Genomic DNA, 19,734 nt, shown 5'->3' on the forward strand with positions numbered 1-19,734 from the left:
AAGATTGTCTCATGTAAAAAAGCATTTCTTGACCATAGCATCACAAGTTTTATTTGACCGAACCCAATTTTTTAAAATTATACATAAGAGAAAACTTAAATTGCACTATTTCTAGTGTGAAAAGAAGTTACAGCATTAGAGCTTGGAAATTTGATAATGATGATGCAAATTAAATAGAAAAATGGAAAGTAATGAAATAAGATATATTGTAATATTATTGTAGTTCTGGTAAGGGGTTCCTTAGCATGATGCTTCCTTCAGTAATGTACCAGTGGTAGAACACTTCTCAGTGTCATTATTGTAGCTCAGGAGGAGATTTGGATCTCATTTTTGATGTTTTTGTATTGAAGTCCCATCCATCTGTTAACGCTACCATCAAGGAAGCTGTTCAAGAAGGTGGTCAGGAGCCTGCTGGAAGAAGTGAAGAAAAAGCAGTAGCTAAAAGAAGAAAGCCTACTGTCCGGAAAGTAAGTGACTGAATGTTTTGTTTTTAAAGTCAAAACTGTGTTGCATTGCCAGTGTTCAAAAAAAATCTAGAATGTTGACATGAACACTTAAAAGTGTTCAGGTAATAGTGATACAGTGAAAAAGTGTAGTGTGTAGTTACATTATCATGAACACAAAGTGGAATTTTAAGATCCACTATGGTATGTTGCTGGTTTTTAACCTGTTCTGACAACCATCAACAATCATGTACTGGAAAAAGTGGCCCTGCCTTAGGCTTTTAGATGTGTACCTAAAAATTGTGTCCAAGACAAAGTATTCAGAGTAAAAACCAGCCTGATGGTTATTAGTGTGTTCTCTTTTCACTATGAAATACTTCTAAATGTGTTCTTTTACTCTATATTGACTCTTTTTACAGTTACACTCTAAACAGGATAGTTACTTAACTACAGTACCTGGAGTGGAAGAGAAGGAGCTGGGTACTTCTAAGGAAGATGATCTAACTTCTGAAAAAAACAGTAAAGAAGTATGTGAAAGCTTTTTCTGAGTACCAAAGAACATATTAATACAATGTGTATCTGTTACGAAGAAGCTATAGTTAATACTACTGTAACAGTCTCAGATGCTGTTTAATTATATAAAACTTACGTATTCACTTATGTTTATGCCTCTCTTTGAAACTAACAGGAATTGAAGCTTTCATCTTAGGAACCTTTTAGTATGGCTTGTCTATAAGATCAATTAAAACAGATGTAACAGTGTGGGTTTTATCACTTTGTATTGCAAATGTACTTTTTTAAAGGACTAGAGAAAGAGTTTAGAGTAAAACATACCTTTATTTAAAAGTATTATTTATTTAGTACTTATTTCTTACCTTCCAGAAGCAAATCCTGATTACTAGGTAATAATGACTTTAATTTAAAAGCAGGAGGTGTCTTCATACATATTATGGGGTTCTTGTCTAAATTGTATGCCAGAGGCTTCAGTTGTGGAAAATACTTAGAATCATTAAAAATATATTTTTGTGAAGACTTAGCACCATTTGTAACCTTGACAGGATGTGGTGAAAACGAGTGATGATTCTATTCCTAAAGTTCCTAGAAGAGGAAGAAAAAGAAAGGTAACAGTATGTTCCTTTAATTATTTTTATTACCTATATATAATATAAAAGAAAACATAAATTATATATATGGATTGTAAATATCCATATAAGTATTTTATTTTATATATAATTTATTTAATTACTTCACCTCACTGGAATTTTTGGATGTGATGATATTGGATATTGTTTTCTTTAATGACAGATTATGTGTAAGCTGTGTTTGATACTCTCCTCCCCCATTTCAAATGGCTGAAAGATTTGGAGGAATGGAGGTTTTCCTAGAGGATGCTTTACAAGTTTTAATTCTATTTGAACTTAACCAGTTCCCATCTTTTCCCAAACACTCCATTGCCAAGTAGAAAAAACTAAGAGATAAACTGTTGTTAGACCACTGACAAAGTAGTCTGTTCTGAAGCTCTGAAAAAGTTTAACATGTTTGTCATACTGAACTAACACCTGAAATACTCCCTCTTCTTGTAAGGTTGTGATTTTGTGGTCTTTTTAACCTGGGAAAAAATGGACTTCCTCTGAAAGAAGCAGTTTCACCTGCTTGCTCAGCATGCTCCAGCCTTACTGTTCATGTGGTCACACAGCAAGCCAGACTGGGGAACTGGCCCAACTGAAAACTAGTTTAAAGTGGGGTAGAGTTTAATTTTAATCTGAAACCATTTAATTTGTAACATTAGTGCTGATAGCAGGGATGGGATGAGTGCAGGGTAACTAACTTTAGTATGTTGTCACAGGTAAGCAACATGCTGAGTATCATTTGCTTAATGGAAAAGGGAGATAGTGCCTGGATGCTATTGCAGAAGTGACTTGAATATTTAAACCACATAATTTAAATAATACTTTATTTTTAAAAAATATGTAGACTTACATAGAAATCTAAAATAAAATTCAAAGAAAGCCTCCAGTCTGAAACAAGTTGAATGAATGTCTGTGACTATGCATAAAAGTGATTTCAGCTTGTAAACAAGAGAAGCCTCACAGATGGCACACAAAAAGATCTCATTTTTGCATTTTCAAAAAGCACTGAAATTGTATGGTTGTGGTGCATTTTTCTTTGTTCGAGGTGGGGTGTTTTTGGCATCAGAAGTCACTGCAGGCTTAAGATTTCCACTGTCACACTAGCTTCAGCTGACAGGCTTGTATTTGGCATGTGCTGTATGGGGCAAGGGATTTAATAAGAAATTTGCATTACTACAGGCCATTGCTGAACAGAAAAAAACATTTCAAGGGATTTGGTGTATGCCTGTGGGTCAGAAAAGAGTTGGATATGCAGTTACATGACTTCAAATATTTCTTACTTGCCTTTAAAAACATGGTGTTCTTTTTCCTAGGATTGTGAAAAAAGCACTCTAGCAGGTATTTTGTCTTCATTTAAGAAGACTTTCTGTAGGCTGATGAAAAGCACAGTATGAAAGGTGTGCTTCTACTGTGTTCTAGATTGGTCTCTAGTCTTTAAAATTGTCTTATTATAGGTGCCCACAAATAATACAAACAAGTACCTATTTATCTTTATAACTTCTCTGTTGCTGCTAGCTGATGCACCTGCATCCAGGATACTAAATCCAGTGAACATTTTCTCCGTTTGGGATTTTTTTCTCAGTTCTTGTTTTCATGCATGTATGGATATGGGATGTTTCTGTAGGGAGATGTGTTGTTTCATCAGGATTTTCTTTTGTGATAAGTTCTATCTGTCTTTACAACCAAACTCCATAAAATGACTATGTAGATGGGGGGTCATTATGTTCAGTTAGTGCAACATACCTTTTTTCCTTGCCAGTAACTGGCTGTAGTGCTTTTTGGAGGCAGATGTTTTTCCGAGTAGCGCCATCTACTGGCTTAATACTGTCGTTGCCCCTAAAGGAAGGTACTTCACCTGGTGCGTGAAAGGCGATCAACAGAGTCGAGATACTTGTTTATTTCATGTGTGCGCCAAGATGGGTGCTGGGTAGTAAATCCACAAAGCTAGCACATCTTTTCCTGGTTTTAGGAGGTTTATTTACAGCAACTTTATATACTTCTCAAGTGGAGATGTTAGTCATTGTACATGATTTCCTGTAACTCCTTACATAGTTGTATATATAATACGCATGCTCCAGTGTTGGGGCTGCCTTTTCAAAGTTTCTGCTTCAGCAGAGGTTACTCTTACTATTATGTTGTAATGAGGATAAGTTACTTTCAGGTACTTTGTCTCAGCAATTGGTAGCTCTGAAAACGTATTTCTTACCCTAGTTCTACAACACTGACTCTACAGGGTCACTGTGTCTGTGTTGTGTTAGCTTATGAGTTCCTTGGATTATTTAATATTCCTTCTTTGGCCATCTGTCATCACTTTGATGCAGCTAGGGGAGGTAATAGCATTTCAAAGAGTATTTCTATATGGGTGATGGGGTGTGTAGGGAAATATGAACTTAACCTGCTTAAAACTGGTTTTGGCATGCTGTTATGGTAATCCTAAAAATACTTACAAATAATGTTTTTCCTTTGTTGTACCAAGATGGTTTATTATTCTGAAGTTGAATGGGCTGGCTGAAATTACATGAAACTTTACTATGTGATGGTATGGAGAGAGTGAAATTAGTGGTATTTAAATACAAGCTGTTACTATATTTGGAAACATTTTTCATCTGTACAAGCAATAGCATAATAATGCATTTCTAGGAGCTTAAAACTGTTGTTTGAGAAAGTAATTGAGAGATTGGTGCCCTGTGTTTTTTCACTTACAAAAATCCATTCTTTAAATTAGGCTGTAAAACAAGCTGAAGCTGAGGAGGCAGCAGCAGTTCCTGTGCCAGTATCTCCAAAAGTAAGCCCCAAAAGAGGAACTGAGATATTGGTGCCCTGTGTTTTTTCACTTACAAAAATCCATTCTTTAAATTAGGCTGTAAAACAAGCTGAAGCTGAGGAGGCAGCAGCAGTTCCTGTGCCAGTGTCTCCAAAAGTAAGCCCCAAAAGAGGACGACCAGCAGGTAACTTGAAAAGGAGGATTTATTTTTTTTATCCCAGAAATGTCTTAGTAAAATTAGTCAGCTGTCTCTTTACTGCAAAGTGCTACTGGAGTGTTTTCTCATGCTAAATGTGGTCTTTGCTAATAGGTTGTAATGAGAAAACACCTCATGTCAAACTGACTAATTTATGACATAAATGGGTTTAAAGTGTTAGCATTAATGCTCAGTTTTCTAAGTATGACTCGTTGGTTTTGGGTACAAGTATCATCTTTAGAAAAACCTTCTTTATAGAATACTGCTGAAGTGCGGAGATGGGATATAACCTCTTTGTGCATTGTTGCTCCATAAAAGTTAATATTCATTAAAGGTCTGTAAAATACTTTGTGTTAGAGTATCCATAAAACATAAGGTAACTAGGGGGACACACAGCTTGTAGGTGGAGCTCAGAGAACAGTAAAAACAAAGCTGGAGAGACTTGCTTGAAAAGATATTTAAGGCAGTCTGTAGACTGAAATGAAAAGGAGATAGAAGTGCTTTTTTTAAGATGTATAATAAGAACCATTTGGTGATAGTTCTGCAATGCTTGCTTCAAAGTAGCAATGATCTAATTAATTGCAATTCTTGGGTAAGCTTGCAGATATTCTTGAATTGATTATTAGCTACTACTTAGTGCTGTGAGAACTGCCTTCCAAAGTACATTGTATGAGCATCTAGTCTAGAAACAATTTATACTCATCTGTATTGGCTGACCATTTGAAAATGACTTTTAGAAAGTGCAAGTACAGTTAACTAGGCTTGATTACCTTGGAAACTGAGGAAACAAAGAATTACTTCAGCTCCCCTTCTCCCTGCGCACCCCCCCCATTTCATTTTTATTTGTATTCATCAATATTTGTATGCGGTTTAGCTTATTTCACCTTCTGTAGAAAATACCTTTTTATAAGATGTACTATGCAGCATTTTCTGGTGTTGATATGATGCATGCATCTCTTGCTTAAGCACTCCATGCTAACATCAGCAAGAGTCCCAATACTTGAGTATTAGGTTTCCTAACCACATGTTCACTGTGGTATTGGGCAAGTATTTGGAGGATATAAATGCCAAGAAGGCAGATAACAGTATTTGTCTAGTCCCCTAATAATGTGATGAATCTGAGGAAGTGCAATTTTGCAGCATACTGTAGTGTGGTGGCAGAACTTCTCGACAGTGATTTGTTATCAAGAAAAGTGATGGAAGCCCCATGATAAATCTAAAAATACTGTTAAGCAGAGTGGACAAATGTGGACACTAAATGGCTTCTTTCCATTCTCTTAATTTCAGACCTACTCATTCTCTAATTTGAGTCTTGTTCATACTAGTTATGCAACATGTGAAGCAAATTCTAACTGCACAGAGTGCAAAACCCACAAGAATTTATAGTTGGAGCCTGTGGCTAAAAAAACGAAAGTTTTTAATTAACCAATGAAAAATACTAACAGTTCAATTTTTCAAAGAGATCTTGATTAAAGTTTGGTATTCAATTAACACTTGGTTTTTTTATGATAACAAAGTTAGTGTCTCTTTTGACTTTTAAGTGTAGCTTCTGTCTGAGTGAGAATCTTTCCTTATAGATGAGGAGCAGATGGTGATTGTGGACTAACCTTTTCTTTCTATATAAATACTAGCTTCTGAAGTAAAGGTTCCAAAACCAAGAGGGAGGCCCAAGTCTGTGAAAGTATCTTGTCTTTCAGAGTGTGACTTGTAAGTTCTGTTTCTTAATATAAAGCTTCTTCATTGTAAACTGTGTTGTTCCTTTTGTTAAGGCTTCACAATTAATACTGAGTTCCTGACAGGGTTTTGCCCCTTGAGTATTCAGTATGAGTTACTGTTTGTGTTGATGATATTTATAGGTCAAGTGATTAATACAGAGTAACTCAAGGTAGCACATTTCTGGAACAAGAGACAGAAGATCTTAACCTTCCTAACTTGTAAAATCTGTGCAAAATTCTTTCTATAATTGTATACTGAGTGAAGAGGAAAAGACATTTACTAAGGGAGGAGACAAGATAAGACAAAATTAAAATAATTATTTTTGTAAAATTTTTTCAGAAGTCTTGTGATGAAATTCCAACACTTTGTTTAACTTTATTTATAACCTCTTAGGGTCTTGTGTCAAGTCCTTAGTGGTTCTAGTAACTGAAGGAAAGCTGGGCATTGGTGTAGTTTTCTATAGATTAGCGGATGCATAATTTCAGCATATGTACACCTTAAGTATACTTCATAAAACTAATTTATGGTGTATGCACTCTTGGTCCAGCAGACAGATGTGTGTGGAAAACTTCTGAACATTAACTCCCTGGTTTTGGATCTCTGCACATATGTTAGTGTTAGCTTCATTAAGGCCTCCATGCTATCATTTCTTTTTTTGCATAGGTAGTGAGCTATAATTTTAGGAAAAGACTGATTTTTTTTTTTTCATGAGTCATTAAATAAACTTAGATTTAATGAATTCATAATTTTTAATATTCTGTGGCAAAAAACCCCAAATTCCTGAGTTCATGTGATATTTTAAACTCACTGTAGACAATTGATATGCCTAAACACTGGTCATATTTTAGTGTTAAGGAGGAGGAGAAGGCAAAGAAAAAAGGACCAGAAGAAAAGCCAAAAAAACAAGGAAAAAAAGATGAGGAAAGTCAGAAAGAAGAGGAGAAATCAAAGAAGGAATTTGACAAAAAGGAAGGAAAGAAAGAGGCTGAACCAAAAAGGAGAAATGCTGCAAAAGTGGGTTCTGCATCAGCTTCTGATTCTGAAGGTGATGGAGAAGAAAAAGGTGACAAGGTATAATCTTGTTTTTCTGATACATTTATTATAGAGGAAAGCAGAACCACTGCAGATCTGTCTTGAAGGTAATGATAGAACTTGGTAAAGGTCTGAGCCCTGTGGCTGACTAATACAGATTCATAGAATAAAGGATGTAGAACTTCATTTTGTCAAATAATTATTTCAGGAACTTCAGTATTTTTAAAGAAAAGCATCTTTTCTAAGACACTTTATTTGTTGAAAAGGATTTGAATATATTTAAAATTTAAATGTAACTTATTTTGATAATTTTTTTCGATTTATGTTCCTTTGAACACAGACATTTTTTCCTTGGGTGTGTCTGAGAATTTGGCTTGAAATCAAGGTTTTGAAAGGTATAAAGCTGTCCCTAGCTAATTACTGGGAAGTCTTAATTTTGTTGGTGCTTAGGATATTTGCCTTCCCTTAGAAAAGAAGAAAGGGCTACAGAAATTCAGAACATAGCAATATTTGGAGGTTTTGTATTTAGTTGCAGGGAAAGCCAGCTCTTGTTGAATTGTTCTGTGAAGCAGTGTTGCTTCAAAGATATGTAGCATAGGTAAGTTCACCTGTTAACAGAAACAAAGATTTAATAATCTTGTTCTTCTTTCCAATCCAAAAATCTCATATAAAAACAGAAGAAAAGGGGAAGGACCTGCCTGAGCACTTATAGAAGATGTGCTTCAAGAGGCCAGCATGAAAGGGAAGGAACAGAAAGAAAGCGTAAGCAAGAGGAAGAAACAGTATCTGAACTGTGAGTATGTTTTAACATGTGTTGTACGCAAGTTGTAGGAGTACATTGAAACTAACAAGAGAAGACAATACCTGAAAAAATTCCAAACTGATTTGCAGTGTTCTGTTGTTCTCTCCCCCCACCCTTTTTTTTTTTTTCTATTTTAACGTAAGTGGAGAGTAAAAAGCTCCTTTAAACTAATAGGTTCTGTTGTGGGAGGATGGGAAGAGTTGAACCTAGTAATTAAGTGATGTCAGTTTTCAGTGACTTAGAGATTCTAGCAGAAGACAGCTGGTGGGTTCTGTTTAGAAGTAACCTAAGAATATCCATATGAAAAGGGATCAGTGTGAAAAACTGTTCGGGACAGCCATACATTTTTCTGTCAGATTGAGAACTGGTAGGACCTATCAATCCATGCTTATGGATTTTTTGATTGGGTTGTGGAATGCACAGGGTTACCTGGAAAACATTTCCTCCTCTGTCTGGCAGCTGGAGCTCAACCATCAGAAAAAAAGGAACAGATAAGAATTATTCTACTGTAGAGCTGCAAAGCCAGTTGAGTGATACCATGAGCAGTCTGCATTTGGAAGATAATTTATCAAATGAATCAAGCGTAAGAATGGAGAGAAGATTCTGCCAGAAACTGGGGGGGTGGGACAATAGGAAGAAAACTGACTCATTCTCAAGAACTATTCCGCAAATGAGCGAAGAAGCCACCACCACGAAAACATGATGTTGCCATCCTCACAGTTGGTGGGAGGGCAGAAGAAAGGGAGAACAAGGTAAACATTCAGATGAAGAGGAGGATAAAGGTCCCCTTCACCTTTTTGTAACAACAAAATTCTAACTTTTTCACATTCATTAACAAGAATCATGTTTGGGGTGTTTATTTAAATCCTCTAGCCCTTTCTTCTCCTCTTCCTGTCACTCCTTCTCTGGAAACCTAATGTGATTACTCTACTTGCCTGTAGCAAACCTAAGTGTTTTCAGTTCCAGAGATATTAAATTGTCCTTAGCACCTTTGCAGCTCTGAAAATTGCACTCTTTAATAAATAAAAATTGGACTGTTTAATAAACATGGCATATGCTAAATGACTACAGAAATCAGTCATACATTGCTCTGGTTATAATCCAATCTCCTCTACTTTTAAATAGCGGTCGTATTTTATACATTGGAGGGTAGGTTGAGCTTTGTTTCGGTAAGATAAAGAAGCAGTAGTTAATGAATGCATAATTTAATTATAGCTGATGACTAATACCACAAAACTCAATATTGATAAAACAAAAAACAGCTGCTTTTTGTGCTGTCCTTAGGTTCCTCTACTAATATACTGAGTATAGGCTGATACCATTTTTGGTTACTTTTCTCAGCAGCATAATTTCGATTTAACAAAGTAGCTAGAAAGACTAGAAATATTTACATTGAATAACAGTGCTTTGTACACAGTTCTGTGCATATACAAAGTGTACATGCACTGTTTGGACAGCATGAACTTGTGCTACAGATTAAAGTAGATTGTCTTAAGTACTTGAAAACTGTTGACTTGTAACTGGATGGAGTATGAAAGGAACATGGAAGACTATAGACATGCAGGCCTGGATGTTTTATGGATGCATACTGCTATGATAGGAAGATTAGTCACAGAATATTTGCTGCAATTGAGAGATAGGACACAGCTTGATGCAAGCAAATGTCACTTTAATTAGCCTAATGGCTTGTTACATCCTATTCTAATAGGTTCAAAAACTTGCTTATTCTATAACTACATGGCAACTTGTGCAAAGACCTCACACTAGCTATTTAGCAATTCTGCAATAGTTAAAGATAACAGTGTCTGCAGTTCTTGCATCAGGTCCTTGTGCAAGCTGACAAACACACCGCCTTATTCCTTGTATAGTCTCAACTTGATACTTAGTCCCTGTTTCTATACCCTTCAGTATTCCTCATGTCCCTTATCACCAGGGCTTGTGGCCCACAAGCTCGAGCACATTCCTTCCAACTGATTGTTACTTGAGGTCCTGCTTCCCAGGCCCCTCCTGCAAATATTGAATTGTGATGTGCTGAAATATGCAAATTCTAAAATGAGGATTTGAAACCCTTCGGTAAGACAAGACTGAGGAATTGCTAAACTCACTGAATAGAGTTCAAAAGCTTGTTTGAAAGACTTCTGCCTGTCTTCATCCTGTAACTGAGAAGGAAAAAACTTTTGGTTTGTTTTTCCTGAGTCCCAGCTTTATTTTCAGTGATAACACTAGAGAAAGAGTGAAAGAACCAGGAGATTTAAATGAATTTGTAATAAATAGTCTTCCTTTATTACTCTTTGCTTTAAGGATATTTAAATTATCACTGATACATTTATGGCCAGTTGTAGGATTCTTTCACTGGTAAAATAATTATATGAGAAAATAAGTAATGTAGGAACTGATTATGACCAATTGGTCTGTTATAGCTGAAATTGAAATAGCTAGAGTCCAAAATTCACTAAGTGTTTATTATGACAGGAAAGCAAAAAAAAAAAGCACTGGGCAGCTGGGGAGTCGCAGCTCCATCCAGGCTGGCAAATTCCGACAAGTAACACAGCCCTTTTAATCTCAGCTTCAAGGCCGGTTTAAGCAAACAGTTATGCTCTCAATCCCGTAGCAAGAAGCTGTACATTACAAACTAAACTATTTTTACAGTGAAGTCTAGACAAAGGTGGTCATAGTAACTTGAGATTATGGTTTAACACTGGTCTTGAGGAGGTACATCTCCAGCCTCATGGTTAACGGTTAACTCTTTTCTCACCAGACAAAACATTCTCAGATCTGTTACGGCAAGATCATTCCTTTTGTTAAAAGCCCATTTGATCAGTGAATTACCCTTAGTTACTTATTACAATTCCCCCCCTTCTTTTATTTATAAGTGATTTGCTGGTCAAATCTAAACAATGCCTCACAAGCTGCGTCTAATTCAGGACTTTCATTTGGTATAATTTTCATTTCCATTTCTGATTGTTTCATTACCATTAGCTGCACTTTTTTAACCTGTTTTTAACAAAAGTTATAATTATATTGATGGTGCAGGGTCCAAAAGTCAGAGTCAGTAACATCATTGTAAGGAAAATTACAATAACTTTTTCCTGGGTTTGAGTTTGGACAAAAGTAATGAGGCCACTGGTGAAGACATGGTTGTGTGGGCACTAAATCACAGAGATCTACCAAGAAACTTGAAGCACCGGCCGTAACATTAATTCTCAATGTAACAGGACCCTCCCATCGACCTAAGGTCCAATTGAAGGGTTGATGTTCATTTTCTAAAGTCGTGGTAATTAATATTATTATCAGGATAACAGCCTTCATTTTCCCCACTGTTAGTACCTCTCTGCCTTTCCTCGTCTACTGTGTTGCAGAGAGCATCGGGATATCAGTGTCTTCTCGGCAGCAGCAGGTAGTCTTCAGGGGAATTTGCTGTTATCCTGCAATAATTTTCAAGGTCTAAAGAGTTAGTTATTTCTCAGATACATTTCCACCTGTTCAGTTGTTGTGCCCGTTTCCAGGATCTTATAGTACACTGTCCTAAAACTCTATACCAGTCTGTTTCATATACTTCCCAAAGTTCAGGTACTGACAGTTCCCATCCACAAAATAATTTACAAATTTCTGTTTGAGCCCATTGTTCCCTGGTAGGTGTCAGATTATTGCGACATTTCATACAATAAGGTTGTCTCTTAATTGAAACACAAGACCACTTTTTATCACAATTTAAACATTGGCAAACAACCCAGCATAAGTGTCCGGAAGTGGGGTGTTTTAAACAGGGTATTCCATGGATGTCTCCTATACCGGATGATTCAGGTATACCTGTCTCTGCCTCACAGCAAAAGGGAAAAACCTGAGCAGTTCCTGTCAGTTTATATGGTCCGGCTCCCCCCTGTTTGATCAGGTATTTGTTCTTCACTCCAGGGTGCAAAATATACCTTTTGTAGGGTAATTCCAGGTGGTATTTGGAACCATTGATATAAACTATTTCTTATTTCCCTTCTGGAGGGGTTCATTTACCGGCCTCGGTTTTCCTTATCTTCATTTGGAGGTCTCCTGGTTCCAAAGTCACAGTCCACGTCTCTGGGAGGATAGGTCCCTTAATTCTGCTGGCGTGAGTCCATCCTTTTTCCGCTGTTCATACAGCTGTACCTGTAGTAAGTAGAACAACAAAAGGCCCTTCCCAAGGGTGTTAGAGAAGTTTCTTTCCACGTTTTTATCAATACCTGGTCTCCAGGTTGAATTCGGTGTATGGAAATATCCAAGGGAGGACTTTGTACTATCAAACCCTTCTTTCTTAATTCCTGTCTCCTTTTTGTGAGTTCTAAAATATATTCTGTTATGCTTCATGCTGAGGACTCAATTTTAATTTCATCAAGGGCTCGGTAACCTTAGGGGTCCCCAGCAAACAGAGCCCCTGACCCCCCTAATCTTCTTTAAAAGACTTTTTCATCCATGCTCCTTTTTTGACAATTCCTTTGTAAATGCCCCCTCTTGTGGCAATAGAAACACTCTACATCTTGTGAGCGGAATTCCTTTCTTCTAGGATTTTCTGGGCCCTTCCGGGACCTTTCTCCTCTCCTATCCAAATTTTTTCCTTCTCTTACAGCTGCCATCGAGGTTTTAGCCTGTCCCTTCTGACTCTCTCCTTCCCTTCCCACATACACTTTTTGGGCTTGTTGCTATAGTTCATCTAACCCTTTTTCCTGCCAATCTTCTATTTTTCTCTAATTTTTTCCTTATGTCGATCCAAGATTTAGCCACAAACTGAGTTTTCAGCAGGGCTTGACCCACTTGACTATCAGGGTCTAGTCCAGAATATAGCTGGAAACCCCTTCTCAGCCTTTCTAGCCACCTGGTGGGGGTTTCATCTTTTTTCTGTTGTTCGTTGAAGGCTTTATTTTGTCCTCTGGGTACAGAATCGTGAAATCCCTGAATTATCATATGCCGGAGATCGACCATATTATTTCTATGTGCGGGATCTTGATTGTCCCAATTGGGCCGCTGTAAGGGCCATTTTAAATCTCCGGCTGGGCCATGTGGATGTCCCCAATCCCAATGTCTCATGCCTGCCGTTCTGATTATCCCTCGTTCTTCATTTGCAAACAAGATCTTTAAAATAGCCTCCATCTCGTCCCAAGTATAAATATTAGGGCTGAGGAATTGATTAAAACGTTCTGCTGCCCCTAATGGGTCTTCTAACAAGCGTCCCATTTCTTTCTTAAATTCTCTCACATCCCCAGAGTTGAGGGGTACAGATACAAATCCGACTCCGGGTTGTGGTCCCCCCATAGCAGTCTCCCTTAATGGATATAATAGATTTTCCTCCCTCCTTTCTCTAGTTTGACTTCTAGTTGTTATTTGATCAGAAGGGGCCTCTTCCTCAGGTTGGAAGGGTGCTGTTGGAGGAGGATCAGGACCCTGTAGTGATGGAGGAGGGGGAATATAGGGTGGGGGAGACACTGGAAGTTCGTCTTCCTCCTGCCTTTTCTTCCTATCCTTTTTCTTTTCTTTTAATGGGAACAAATTGGTGGTCTGGGCTGTACCCAGGATCCATAAGAAGGCATATTCACTCTCCTCCTTATTAAATGGCTGTTTATCGTTAACATACATATTCAGTTGTTGACATATCCAATCCTCAAGGGATCCAAAAGTAGGACAATGTAAATCCTTTCCTATTTGTTTTCCTCCCCCTACTTCCATACAATAATGGATCATTTTTTCCCTGGACTTCCCCTTTTGAGAAGGGAAGGCGTCCCAGTGTTGAATCATTAGGCCTAACGGGCTATCTTGGGGTATATCAGGGAGCCCACCCCCACCCCCTATCTCCTGCATGGAACCAGGCGCCTTACTCTTTTTCTGGCCCATCTTCCGAGAGTGCCACCTTTCACACAAAATTCACTCGCTTCCCTCCGTTCGTGGCCCAGGCCCTCGCGGACAATGGGAACTGCACTACAAGGAGGCCCACGCTCGCTTCGCCCGGGTGGACTACTAAGTCCGGTGGATGTCTCAGTCACTCGCACTCCGGGTACCCAATCCCCGACCGAACGGAACCGCAATATACTCACTCACTCACGAGTCTTTGTCCGGCTCTTTGTGCACAAAAATTACGGGGAACTCACCGAGAACTGCAGTATCTTCTTTCTCTTTTCTTTTTTGCTTTCCTCTCTCAGTTTGGAAAATCCAGGTGAGCTAAGTCGGAATCTCCTCCGGGACCATCCAAAGATGGGGCGCCCTCCCAGAGTTGAAGTCCAAGTTGGCTGTCTGGATCCGAGTCACGGCACCAAATTTGTTACAGTTGAAATTGAAATAGCTAGAGTCCGAAATAAATTCACAAAGTATTTATTAAGGCAGGAAAGCAAAAAAACCAGCGCTGTGCAGCCGGGGAGTCGCAGCTCCATCCAGGCTGGCAAATTCTGACAAGTAACACAGCCCTTTTAATCTCAGCTTCAAGGCCGGTTTAAGCAAACAGTTATGCTCTCAGTCCCGTAGCAAGAAGCTGTACATTACAAACTAAACTATTTTTACACTAAAGTCTAGACGAAGACAAAGTTGTCATAGTAACTTGAGATTATGGTTTAACATTGGTCTTGAGAAGGTACATCTCCAACCTCATGGTTAACAGTTAACTCTTTTCTCACCAGACAAAACATTCTCAGATCTGTTACAGCAAGATCATTCCTTTTGTTAAAAGCCCATTTGATCAGCAAATTACCCTTAGTTACTTATTACAGATCTCTCCATAATTCCCTGTGGTAATATTAACTAGTTTTACTCTTTTTGTCATCATAATAAGAATATTTTCTTTCTCCTTAAGTTCGTTCTGTACAATGCCAGTTTACCAATTTGTACATGCAACCAAAACAGAATACAGTTTGGAAATGTGACTTGTTTTTGAAATCCTTTAGTCTGCTGCTTCTAGGGAAGACTGTCGGTATGCAGGATTTACCTGCAGTATCTCGGCTAACTAATTTTGTTAATTTAGTTTAGTCTTTGAAAACCAGAGTTTGGCTCTGTGGTTTTTGCATGCTAATATTTTACTGAGATATACCTCAAAACACTATTCTGTGAAAAGTTGGGGGTGGGGGTGGGGCGGCGGGGCGGGGGGAGGGAGGGAGGGGGGAAGACTGAAGAACAGAATTAACAGCATTGTAAAAACACTTTTAACATTCTTTATAGGCAGAGTAAGGAAGAAGGTAAGAAAACAGAAGTTAAGAAGATGGAGAAGAAGAGAGGTTAGTTGAAAGACGCTAAATGGTATTTTCAGTAATCTTAAATTTTGAACAGGATTAACTGCTTGGATAACATAATTCACTGCTAAAGGTGGCTGTGTGGTCTCTGTTAGATATGTTTGAGACATGACTGCTTGCTTCAGGTCTGTGAAACAGCACGTTCTTGCTCTTCTGTGTTCTTTCTTCAGTGTGTTAGAACAGGTCTTTGCTGTTCCCATTTTACTGTCATTCAAGCTTTTAAACCTCGATCATCCCTTCTGTTTGTGAACAAACCCCAAAAGCTCTTACTCTCTGAAGTGAATCACTTTTGTTCTTCCCTTCATTTTCCTTTCTGTCTTCTCGTAACACAGTCTGAGGGACCTCTTGAAAGCAGTTGGATACTATCTCTTACTAAGCAGGAGGCCTGCTAAGCAAGAGGCTTGTTCTTCCTTAGCAAGAGGCTTAGATTCAGATTACTGTGATCTTGTCTATTAACCCACACTTGCAAACTGACCTTCATAGGGATAAGTCATTCCTTTTTTAGTACTCCCATCTTTAAGGGCAATCCAAACCAGTGACTGTAGTATAGTACAGCTCCGGGGGGGGGGGGGGGGGGGGGGGGGGCGTGGACTCCAACCAACCTAGTGTTGGCAGGGGAAAAAAGTAATTACCTAAACCCATCCAAGTTGGATTGGACTTGAAGGAAGCCATTTGCTTGCAGTTATTGTTCAGAATATGTACTACTTGCTTAGGGAAAAGTCCAAACAGGCATTTGGCAGGTGAATTAGAGATGGACATGTTCATTCATCTTGCACATCAGCTGGAGTATGTGTACTGGGAACACTTTATTTGGATGAATTTGGACTATAACTTGAATGATGTCTGATTTACTGAAAACAAAACCCATCAATATCCAATTGTCCTGTCATTAAAGATTTTTCAGCTTTGTAAGTGTTAGTATTTATTGAAACTTCCTTCTAACCTGGCCCACAAGTAGACAGTGACAGGTGACAGCTGTATGCTGAAGTAGAAAATTCTTTTCCATTTGTAACTCCTAAGGAGAAAACTATGTAGGCTGCTGATAGTGCCCGATTTTGCATACTTCTGGTAGTAAGCCCTGTGGTGTATTTGTGTGCAGCTGCATAATTAACTAATGTAGAGTGCCTGCCCATGTTTTTCTGTGTGAAGTTCAGATTTGTAGAAAGGTTTCCAAAAAAACAAACCTGATGTGACTCTCAAATACTCATGCATATTGTTTTTAATCTTCAGAAACATCAATGGATTCTAGGCTTCAAAGGATACATGCAGAAATTAAGAACTCCCTGAAAATTGATAATCTTGTAAGTATATTTTTTAAAAACTTATACATGTATGTAATTCCAGTAGGAAGTACTTGGCATAGGTGTTTGTAATTAATTTTCTGAGAATTAATGGATTTTTTCAGTTTGAAACATAACTCCTGCTTAAATGAGGTTACAATGGACATAAAAAGATCAGTGTTGGCCAGTAAAACTGGTCTTGTTTGAAAATACTTCATTATGAACTATTTACCAGAAGCATTCAGACAGAATTCCGTTAAATGAAGCTTCTATGCCAGGTCAGCCTGAGCCTTGCAGAAGCACCAGAAGGTCACAGTAAGTGCAGTAGTGGCAGAGTCCCTGATGCAAGGGATGGAGGCCCCCGTCTCCTGACCCTGCTCATTATCAAGGGAAGTCTGCTCCTTGCTGGGAGCTCAGATTTGGAATGTTACTGACAAGTGGTTGAGGCTTGTCTGGCCTTAAGACTATTTATTAACTACTGCTGCTTTTATATGTGGAGCACCAATGACATGGTCAGGGGAGACCTGCAAAGTATCAAGCATGACTGTGACTCTGAGCGTGATGGCCAGGGTATGGGAACCGAGGTGGTGGTCCCTTTCTTGAGGAAAGGACTTGTAAAGGAATGGATAAGACTCCTAGGAGGTGGCAACATCCACCCAAAAGTAGTGCTGCCAAGAGGCTGGCCGACCTGGTTAGAGTGTTAAACAAGGAACAGCAGCAGAGGAGAAAGTGAGGAAGTGGTGGAGCAGGATGGCAGTCAAATGATGGAGGGTGATGTAAGCAGAATTGGCGTTGTAATCAACAGAACAGGACTGAAGTGGCATCACCACAAGCATATGCACAGAAGTGAGGAAGTGCTGGCAGCACAGCATTATGGGGAAAGCTCTCGTAACCTTTCTGCAAAGTGAGCACAACTGGGTGCCTTTTTGAAGTGGCTGTACACTAATGCATAAACGTGGTGAACAAACCAGAGGAACTGGACATCTGTCTGCAGTTGCAGGGCTGTGGTTTGGGATAGTTCATAGGACTGGAGCATTGCCATGTGTGTATTACCGGCTCTTTAGGACTAAAGATAGGTGCTGGGAAGACAAGTTTTGGGTAACTCTTTGTGTGAGACCGGTGGGAATGTGTGGAGCTCTTCATTGGGACAGATGATAAGCCAACTGAGAGTTTATGGGTCAGGATTTGTGGGCAGACAAGTATGGGTGACATCAGAGGATGTCTACTGCACATCACCTTATCAGGCAGAAGCAGAGAGTGAAGTCAGTCATCTGAAGGCAATCCAGAGACACCTCTTGCTCAAAGGCTGTGGTCCTCACTGGAGGCTTGACCCATCCTGGTATCTGCTGAAGGGACAACATGGGGATTATACAGCAATCCAGGAAGCTTCTGGAGTGTGATAACTTCCTAACACAGGTGATCAAGAGAGCTGACAAGGGAAGACATCCTGTCAGGCCTGATTCTTATAAACGGGGAAGATCTGATTAGGGATATGAAGGTCAGGGGCAACACTGGCTTCAGTGATTGAAATGGTGGGGTTCAGGATCCTGGTAGGAGGGAGCAGGGAAAAAAGGGTCACAGACCTAGAGTCGGGAGAGTAGACTCTGGCCTCTACAGAGGCCTTTGCCCAAGGGCTCTAGCTTAGAAGAATCTCTGGAGACACCAGTCTGGAGAGGAGGGTCCAAGAGAACTGGTTTACTTCTGGAGATGACCTCATTCTCAAGATTGATTCATCTTGACAAGGGGGAAAATAACCAAACTTGGTGGGAGGGCTGCATGGATAGACAAGTAGCTCCTGACTATAGCCGGGACAAAAGAAGGAAGCATATAAAGGAAGTGGAAGCAGGGACAGGTGACCTGGGAGGAAAATGCTAACACTGTCAAGCATGGAGGGATGTGCTTAGCGAAGCCAGAGCCCACTTGGAGTTAAATCCAGAGAGAGATATGAAGGACAACAAAGCTTATTCAAATACCTCATCAGCAAAAGGTGCAGAACAGGGTGAGGAAATCTAGTGAAAAGCATGAGATGGCAAAGGTACTTAATGCCTTCTTGACCTCAGTTTGCTCATACGATTCCTTTCAGGAATCCTAGGTCCCTAAGACCAGTGGAAAGTCCAGAACAGGGAAGACTTGGTGCTCAGTGGAAAAGGATCAAATTCAGGAACATGTAGACAAAGTGGGACTTGATATGAAGTATACCAGAGTGCAGAGGGAGCTGGATGATGTCATTGTGCATCCACTCCATTTTATTTTTGAAAAGTCATGGTCATAAGGGAGAGGTTCCCAAGGACTGGAAGAAAACAGATGTCCCCCTCGTCTTCCAGAGGGAGGATCTGGGAAACTGCAGGCCAGTCAGCCTCACATAGATCCCTAGGGAGGTGATGGACCAAATCTTCATGGAAGTTGTTTACAGTAATATGAAGGACAGTAAAGTATCTGGAAGTTCTTGGCATGGGTTCATGAAGAGGAAATCATGCCTGATCAGACTGACATCCTTCTGTGAGATGAATGGCTTGGTGGATATAGGAGAGCAGCGGACATGGTTTATATTAAAGTTTAAAAAATCTTTCGACACTGTCTATTTTAGCAGCCTCATTAACAAACTGATGAAGTGTCGACTCGAGTGGTTAGCAAGGTGGACTGACAGTTGGCTGAACTGCAGGGCACAAAATACTGTGGTCAATGGTAGTGAGTCCAGCTAAAGGCCAGTCACCAGTAGTCAATACTGTTAAAACTTCTTCATTAATGACTGGGGTGATGGGGGGGCCAGACCACACCCATAGCAAGGCTGCAGATGATGTGAAACTGAAAGGAAAGATTGATGGGTGTGCTGCCATCCAGGGGGACTTGGACAGGGGAGAAATGGGCCAACAGGAACTTTATGAAGTTCAACAAAGGTTCAAGTTCTGCACCCGGCGGGGAATAACCCCATGCACCAGCACACCACATGTGATGGGGACCAAGTGGCTGGAAAGCAGCTTGTCAGAGAATGACCTGTGAGTGTAGATGGACAGCAAGCTTACCATGAGCCAAATATGCTTTTGTGGCAAAGGTGGCCAGCAGCCTCCTGGGCTGCATTAGAGAGTAGAAAAGGTGATGGCTGCCCTCTACTTGGCACTGGTGAGACACTGGA

General features: G+C 39.5%; 1 protein-coding gene across 4 annotated transcripts in view; it reads left to right on the forward strand.

The window, feature by feature from the left end:
• The window catches only part of PSIP1 (PC4 and SRSF1 interacting protein 1), a 40,471-nt gene that overhangs the window by 11,413 nt on the left and 9,324 nt on the right, over positions 1–19,734 (forward strand). For all 4 annotated transcript variants that reach the window (XM_013302551.3, XM_013302552.3, XM_055791062.1 and 1 more), the window contains exons 5-14: positions 351–467; positions 863–970; positions 1,502–1,564; positions 4,299–4,358; positions 4,434–4,521; positions 6,165–6,240; positions 7,098–7,320; positions 7,959–8,074; positions 15,251–15,306; positions 16,552–16,622. In XM_013302551.3, the coding sequence (XP_013158005.1) occupies positions 351–467; positions 863–970; positions 1,502–1,564; positions 4,299–4,358; positions 4,434–4,521; positions 6,165–6,240; positions 7,098–7,320; positions 7,959–8,074; positions 15,251–15,306; positions 16,552–16,622 (978 nt within the window). The remainder of the gene's footprint in view (positions 1–350; positions 468–862; positions 971–1,501; positions 1,565–4,298; positions 4,359–4,433; positions 4,522–6,164; positions 6,241–7,097; positions 7,321–7,958; positions 8,075–15,250; positions 15,307–16,551; positions 16,623–19,734) is intronic.

The sequence above is a fragment of the Falco peregrinus genome, chromosome Z, assembly GCF_023634155.1.
Source record: "Falco peregrinus isolate bFalPer1 chromosome Z, bFalPer1.pri, whole genome shotgun sequence".
Taxonomy (NCBI): Eukaryota; Metazoa; Chordata; class Aves; order Falconiformes; family Falconidae; genus Falco; species Falco peregrinus.